Source organism: Crocodylus porosus, unplaced genomic scaffold, assembly GCF_001723895.1.
Source record: "Crocodylus porosus isolate Cpor-Errol unplaced genomic scaffold, CroPor_comp1, whole genome shotgun sequence".
Taxonomy (NCBI): Eukaryota; Metazoa; Chordata; order Crocodylia; family Crocodylidae; genus Crocodylus; species Crocodylus porosus.
The window spans coordinates 4,581,867-4,589,956 of record NW_017728927.1 but is presented as its reverse complement, the minus strand read 5'-3'; the positions used below and the strand labels follow the sequence as shown (position 1 = coordinate 4,589,956).

The 8,090-nt window shown below is 42.8% G+C and overlaps 1 protein-coding gene across 1 annotated transcript in view; it reads left to right on the top strand.

Moving 5' to 3' along the window:
• CUNH16orf45 (chromosome unknown C16orf45 homolog) overlaps positions 1 to 6,898 on the top strand; it is a 67,979-nt gene extending 61,081 nt beyond the window's left edge. Inside the window, exons 4-5 of the mRNA XM_019541801.1 lie at positions 2,557 to 2,639; positions 5,442 to 6,898. Coding sequence (XP_019397346.1) covers positions 2,557 to 2,639; positions 5,442 to 5,554 — 196 coding nt within the window. The 3' untranslated portion in view covers positions 5,555 to 6,898. The remainder of the gene's footprint in view (positions 1 to 2,556; positions 2,640 to 5,441) is intronic.
• The last annotated feature ends 1,192 nt before the right edge of the window (positions 6,899 to 8,090 follow it).

The window sequence follows — 8,090 nt, the reverse complement described above, 5'->3', positions numbered from 1 at the left end:
GGGGCTGGGGGGGCATGGGGCACAGCCAATGTGTTGGGTGGATGTGGGGGAAAGGTGGCATGTTGAGGGGGGTGGGGAAGCACAGGTGATGTGGCGGGGGGCCAAGGCAACACAGTGGGTAGGGGGGCACATGACCCCCTGAAATTTCTGCACCTACAACAGGGTGTGGGGCTGCAGCTGGGCCAGCCCAGCTCCAGGTGGCAGCAAGAGGCACAACTTTGCACCATTGCCACTGCTGCACCTCATCATTGCAGCATGGTGCTCCCTCCTGCGCCAAGTCCCTCCATGTATTTCCTGTGTGCCCCCCTTCACCACACACCCACTCCCTTTCTCACACATGGGGAGGCTGGGGGAGGGGAGCAGTGGGTCAGGAGTGAGAGGTACCAGCAGGGCTGGGGGGGCTGTGGGTTGGGAGTGAGGGGCATTGGCAGGACCAGGACGCTGTGCGATGGGAGTTAGGGGCTCTGGCAGTGTTAGGGGGCTGTGGGTTGGGAGTGAGGGACAATGGCATGGGCACAGGCAGGGCAGTGGCATATCAGGGCTGCTCAGTGCCACAAAGCAGCAGGGCGGGGGCTGGGGGGGGGACACGGCCACAGTTGGACCTGCATTCTGATGAGCAAAGGAGGCAGGGGGAGCTCTGATTTTATATAATGAACACCCCCCCTCACCAAAATATATAGGCATTTAGAATTTTTTTTTTAAATAACTGAGGCACTGGTAGGCTTCCAAATTGCTTTAAAATTGTAAATATATCAATAAAACGTTGTGTTAATCTGATACCTATATATATCTATAGCTAGCTATAGCTATAGCTATAGATGGTGTTTCATTTTAATCATGGAAAAACACAGATTTGGGGAGGTTTAATCTGAGAATTTGGGGTTTCTATCATAGAATTTGCAATTTTTAAACAGAGAAAACCAGGGTCCCTGATAATGATGGACCATACTTTCTGCACCCCTTCTATCAAAATCCTAGATTTGCCCCTGTTTTAACACATACATATACATTATTCTTTAGGTAAGCATATTAATAATAATAATATTGTCACTGAAGTGATGTTTAGAGGCACCAACCACCATTTGTACATATCATAAAAAACAGCACCCAGCCCTAGAAACTTAAAGTCTAAGTAGACAAGACACACAAAAGATGGGAGGGAAACCGCCCACAGGCATGCAGTGGGTCAGTGGTTGGTTGATTTGAAACAGAAACTGGAATCGCTGACTCCTTGCTTGCCATCTGAAGCCTCACCTGCAACCAGAGACTCTAAAGGCCATAAAACAACTCCGATCTAAACTGCTGAAAATACATTAAATGCAGCTGTGAATACAGCAGCGGCAGACAGCAGCATGTGGAACTGAAAGAAGTGTCACCACATTCACATTAGCGTGGGGGGGGAACGAGCGCTAACCTAAGCCGCCCACTTTGAACCCTACACACATATAACTACACTGCTTCCAGCTCAGGAGGTAGTATGTGCAGAGCAGCACAACCTATTTGAGTGTCCTGGGTAGTCTGACTTATGGAAATCTTGCTGGAAACATGAACCACTATCACTGCTTTGAAGCACGCTGCTTGATAAGAATGAATTGCATTTCTTCACACTAAAATGAAATACTTTCTATAAATGGGCTCTTTACCAATTTTGAAAGAATGAGACAATGAGACAAAATCCCCATTTTTTTTGCTAAATCAGCAAAGTGGTGATAATTTGTTTAGGATACTGCTGCCCCCACACACTCAAAAATTCACTTGGGAGTGTTCAGACAGCAGGAGACGGTGGGTGCGTCTATACAAGATGCTTAATGCCCATCGGACTAATTCTACTGTGCATTAGTGTGGCTAGCAAAAAATGTGCTAATGCACAAATGTGCAGTAGATTAGTCCAATGACCATTAAGCATCACAAAAAAAGCATTTGTTTGCACTAATGTGCTGTAGCGCAGATTACAGTGCATTTAGTACCTGTTATTACAGGTACTAAACGTAATGCACTGTAATTACAGAGTATTAATGAACATGTAGACACACCCAGTAAGGTCAAATTTTCAGTTTGGGGGTGGGTTGGGGGAAGCGGGAGCTTTACAAAAGGATTTTAGCAAGTACTGTTTCCTTTGTTGCTCTATGAAAGGGAGCCTACTTCTGAGTTGGAAAGCAACCTGGCATAGGCCCTGGTTCACTAAAGCACGTAGCCATATCTTAATTTAAAACATCTGCTTAAATTCCATAGGCTTTAATGAAGTGAACTAAGAGTTTAGGATGTGGGGGGCGGGAGGGAGGGGGGTGCTAACACTTGTCTGTCTCACAGACATATGGAAAGGCTTGCGGGAAAATCCCACCCCTTTGAAGTAAATGACAGTTTTACTGTTGGCACCAATGGGATCATGATTTTGCTTCAAAGTTTCTAATGACCTTTGAGACAAAAAGTGCTCAGAAGGGTTAGTAATAAGATTTATGGGGCTCTTACCTTTACAGAAGAAGCTAGATCTGGTAGTTGTGTAGGAAATATTCCTACACAACTTTTTAATTCTTCTTTTTCTTTTTGCACCAACAGAGAACAAGAGGAAGACAAGGAGATGGCTGAATTCCTTCGAATCAAGTTAAAGCCTCTGGACAAAGTAACACAACCTCCAGCCAGTAAGTTTCTAACTGTTCAAAATGAAGTAGGAAGGGAAAAAGCTCTTCAAAAAATTCTGGAAAGAAAGGAATAGATTTCTAAGGTCTCCCAGGACTTGCTAGTCAAGCACCCAGTGAATGTCAATGAGAGTTTGGCATTTCACTGCCATTTGTACTTCTGAAAAATATTCCCTGAACTGCTTTGACCAAAACCAGCCTTGCTTTCTAGCCATCTTAGTGGCTAAGTTATTAAAAACAATTTAAGGGATTTTAATGCCTAATTCCAATTAAAATCAAATCTAAATTTTATACGCAACTTTAGAAAACTGTCTTAACCTGTTTTATAAGTTAGCAATGTGTTTGTCTATGCACAGACATTGCCACAGCTTGTTTGTGCCGCAGCAGTAGTTTATTGCAAGGATTTTTTGATGAACAAAATGAATACACTTTTAATCATGTTGGCTCAACTTAGTTAGCTTGAATACTTGCAAATCATTTTTCCAATTCAGGCTAACATTTTTGAACGCAGGGTAGCTGGCTGTGCCACAGCCTATGGCAAAACAGTGCCAGGTAGCATAACTCCCCAGGTTGTAGCCCATAAGTATATTATACTACACATTTCTTAACCGTACTTAGGAATAAACAGAGTGTTGAGAACAGGATTGGCTCCTAAATTCTCATTCAAATCAGCTGCAAAAGTGCAACACATCACTGGGTTAGTTCAAGGATGGATGCAACCTTCCCTAGAGTTTACCTGTCCCTTTATTAAGGGATCTTTATTGTATGGCCTTTTCAAGGCATCAGTCTCAAAGATACACTGCCAGGTCTCAACCTTACATATCTAACTCTGGTCTAATCAGAGAGATGGTCTCAAGGGTCAACTGGCCATTATTCCATTTTCATGTTCTTTTCCTCGGTAGGAAGATGCTATTTTATTAGCTGGGTACTGAATGGACAGGGAGGTTCTGATGGCTGGAGTGTCTAAAGTAACCGTATCAACTGAACAAAAATGGTACCTCCAGAAAGCATATCCCTGTTTGTTATCTCCCTCTTACCTTGCCTTATAAATACATCTAAAAATATACAGTCACTTTGAATGAAAATTAATTTCCCTAAATTCAGCTGTTTTAGGACTCCATCTTAAACTGCATCCTGTGGCAAACACAACAATGATAAACTGAATGCCAGTTATTGATGTGCTACCTAAGTGTCTTGGGAGGCAAGAGCTGAGTAAGAGCATTTTAGTCTCACAGACCTTCCCATCAGCAGCCTCACTCCCGAAGATATATACCTTCACAACATTGTGGCTGGTCACACGCATTGAAAGTTAATGATAACTTTGGCTGATATTCATTCTGGCAACATTTTTATTTGGTAGAGAACTAAGAAGCACCTAATGAGCCAGGTTGTCAGACAAGCTCTGTTAAACATCTGATAGCCATCAGCCCTAGAACCACTGCCATTGAGGAAAACAGAAGAAAACCCAAGCTCAGGAAGAGCAGGAGATATTGTTAAAACAGTAGTAGATGTTTTCTAAGTTAGGCTGTTCACTTATGCTACTGGAAAGTGCTGGGGGATTAATACCCAACTCTAAAGGAAGTGGATGAGAAATGAGACCATATAGTCCTCGCTCGGCGAGTGTGCCCTATTAGTAGGAAAATACCAACTTAAAAAGGGTCTGCATCCAGCAGAATATCACCATTTTGCACAGCTTAGTTTCAAAGGACCAAGGTCTTTCTGGAGCGGGGTAAAGCAGGCACGGGCACAGGTTTTGCTACAGGACTGAGAAAGAGATATTTAAAAATGCATTGCTAACTGTTTATCGCCTTTTAGTCATGAGGACATGACTCACCTCCCTTGCATGTTCTCTTTCCTTCATCTTCCTTTTAATGCTTTTTACCATTTAAAATTGTTAATAATAAAGATACTTTTCCCTTTTTGTAAAAAGACTATGTTTTGCCCTTGCTGAGCCTGACATTAACATCCTCAAGCAAGTTGCACTGACCTGCGTGGGCTGTCTTTTAAGCTAGAAGTGGTGTAGCTGAGCCCAAATGGGCCCATGGGCCAGATAATTAGTACCATAGTGACAGTAGCTAGTAGTCCATTTCTGTGCTGATTAGCCTGCCTGCAGCACTGCCCAGACGCAGCTACACTTCCGCCAGTTCAGAAGGAAGCCCACGTGGTGAGCTGCGGTGTGTTTGAGGGCACTCGCTGGGCATGGTAAATTTACTATGTAAACCGTAGTCTTGCTACCGGTCTCTGAGGACTGGCGGATGTAGGAACCCAGCCAATGGAATTATGCTGATTTTCACCAACTAAGGATCCTGACCCTCACACACTGTACCTAGCGGTGGACTGACACAGCCAGACAGAGCAGTCTGAGGAAGCGTACACTGCCATTGCAATTGCAGTTCTTGGCAGTTGAATGCTGCACTTCAGTCTCCAGGGCTGTCAGGTAGTGACCAACTTCTGGGTCTCCCACTCAGAGGACTGGTTGATATCTAAGGTTTTCTGCTTAGCCTTCCCTTTCGCCTCCACCACTTTGACCCAGGACCCACTTCTACTCATTGGTTTGCCATTTTCTGTCTCATTTCACGTCACATCTAGATTCTGCGGTCTCTTCCTCTCTTGGAAGGGCTCCACCCAGCAGTCTCAGGCATTAATAAGCTGGTGCCTTTCAACAGCACTAGAAGCACTGTCCAAAGGAACGTGCATTCAAATGTGTCCAGAAGCAAAACTTGTTGTGTACTTCAGCTAGAAGCAAGTAGAAACAGTGTGGTCCAGCTCCAGGTTTTTGATAGTGCTCTGTTTTGAATGTTACAGGTGCCCCAGCAGAAAAGAAGGCAGAACCTCCTCCAAGCAAGCCCACTGTTGCCAAAGCAGGCTTAGCTATCATTAAAGATTGCTGCGGGGCCACACAATGCAGCATCATGTAGCAATGGGCCCTTTGTCAAGTCTATCCATTTTCTTTTCAAACCTTTTCATCGGATAAAAGTATAGGGTGAAAGGATTTAAAAGCATCCCAACAGTCAAAGCAACAGCTACTGTAACATTACAGTAATGTACTGAATGTGTACCAATGGTGAACCCTTCACTATTGCATGGATCACTCAATGCGCATGCCTAAAACAAAGATAGATAGATATATATATATAGCAGCTGTCCAACGACCAGAAAAGATTTGTAAGAATACAAGAAAAAAATACAATCCAGTGACAAATGTGAATTAGAAAAGGGCATGTTTTACCAAGTAATGTGTAAAGTAGCAATTTAAAAAAATTCCTCACTTTGTAGGATTTGTTATACACTTCTTCCCCTTGGTAAATTGAATTTGAACTCTTGCCAAGGTCTGAGTATAAAATATCCCATCTTGGCTCCTTTTCAAAATGAAACCTCCGAGTGGTGATATTGTACATAGTGCAACCAATAGATGAAGCGAATTTAGTATAACTGATGTTGCATACAAAATATTATTGAACTAGTGTAACATTCACCTACTTTGCTGTGGAGTTTCATTTCCAATTCTTCATAAAGAATGGATAACAATGACCAAGGATGCTGTCCCCAGACTTGATTTATTGTGACATTTAAGTGACACTGTGGGCAAACATCCAACATCAGTTCTGAACAACCCCGTTCAGATGGATAGTGACCGTCCATTTGTAAAAAGGTCTCTGCTAAACTTGTAGCAGATGTAGCTAGTGTTGGGTGTAAATTCAAATGCTACATCATTTGTGTCCACCTTGCGCACAGTCAGCAAGCTAATAACCCAGAGAGTTCAGTCAGCTATTTAAAACAGCATCTAAAAGCACTACTAGACTATGCATCACGGTTTAAATAGGTTGCTGACCAGAAGGGTAGAAAAACATGAAGGCAGCATGTTCATTTAAGATATGAATCAGGGTGCTAAAAACAGCTATTAGTTAGATACTTAATGGCTATGGGAAACACTTGCTGCCACATATTAGAGAAAGACAATAAACACCCCAATTATGACGTTGAGTTCAAAACTAAAAAATACAAAGATGAAATTGTTGATACCAAGAAGGTTGCAATATATAAGAAGTGATATGTTTTCAGACTAAAGGAAACACAGATAGACCTAATATGCCTGTGTTTCACTATTTCACTGCATTTTTCAACCAGTATGCAGACTACAACATGTAAAATCTAGTTGTTCTTTTGATAACAGTAAGATGATATGTCTCTGTGACTTGTACACCATATGTATAGGCGTGTGTTGTGATGGATGTAAGTAGTTAAATAAATGCAGACAATCTTGTGTGAAAGCAGCAGGCTTAAAAGGAATAATAATGATCAACAGGTGGTGAGATGTTCCTAAAAGAACATTTGGACCCGTCTGACTGGAAAAGAGATTAAATCACAAGATCGCCACAGCTAGAGGGAGAGATGGCTTAGTCAAGTGAGGATTTCTGAGAATGTTTAAAGTGGATGGTAGACTGCTGTTCCTAATCATGATGGGAGAGACTGCTGGGAATCCAGCATTTAAAGAAGTCGTGTTGCCAGATCTTTTTGAGGGGTGGGGAGAAATGAGTCGTGTTTCCAGGGAGGAAGCAATGCTGGCTGAAGAATCGTATTAACAAGGAATCCTTGTGGGATTCAGCTTTTATGGCTGGAGTTCAGGCACATCTCTGCAGAACAGCGGCAGTAAGCTCCTAAAGAACAAGCACAGCAAAGACATCGGTTGGTGTCTCAAGGAAATTGAACTAACATTACAGAATTGAAACTGATCTTTCCACTTGCAGAATGTAAAGATCAGCTTCGCTGAAAGAAACAGTTATCAGTGACGTCTTAGGGGGTTTTTTGGCGGGGGAGGATGGGGGGATCTTTTTCCATTGGATAACTAATACATAAGTTGAGCAGCTATGACCAAGATAAATCAGTGGTCCCTTTGAAAGCAGAATCAAGGATCCCCCTGGCTACAGGTCTTGTAATGAATGACTAGCCTGTGCAGAATCAGATTTTCAGTGGTGTTCAATGTTAATGCTCCCTTTGTTAAATTCATAAGGGTTTTTTTTTACATCTGGCTTCAGTGTGAACAGTGAGGTACTGAATGCTTTTGTAAATCTCACACATTGTCTCTGAAAACTGGACTTAGCGCACGTTTCAAAGTGCTACAACATGTTAGATCGGGGTGGGCAAAATGCGGCCCAGGGGCAGGATGCGGCTTGCCAGGCCATTCTATCCAGCCTGCGGGGCCCCTAAAAAATTTAAAAAATTAATATTAATCTGTTCTGGGCTGCCTGTCATGCAGCCCTTGATGGCTTCCTGAAACTCAGTAAGTGGCCCTCTGCCCAAAATAATTGCCCGCCCCTGTGTTAGATCGTAGACCTAGCTGCCCCTGTTAAAGTCGGTAAGAAGAGTCTTAAGCCTGAAACTTTGAACAGAGTACCTTAGAAGCATACTACACATGACCATTTTAAGGTACTTATCTGAGAGTTAACAAAACAA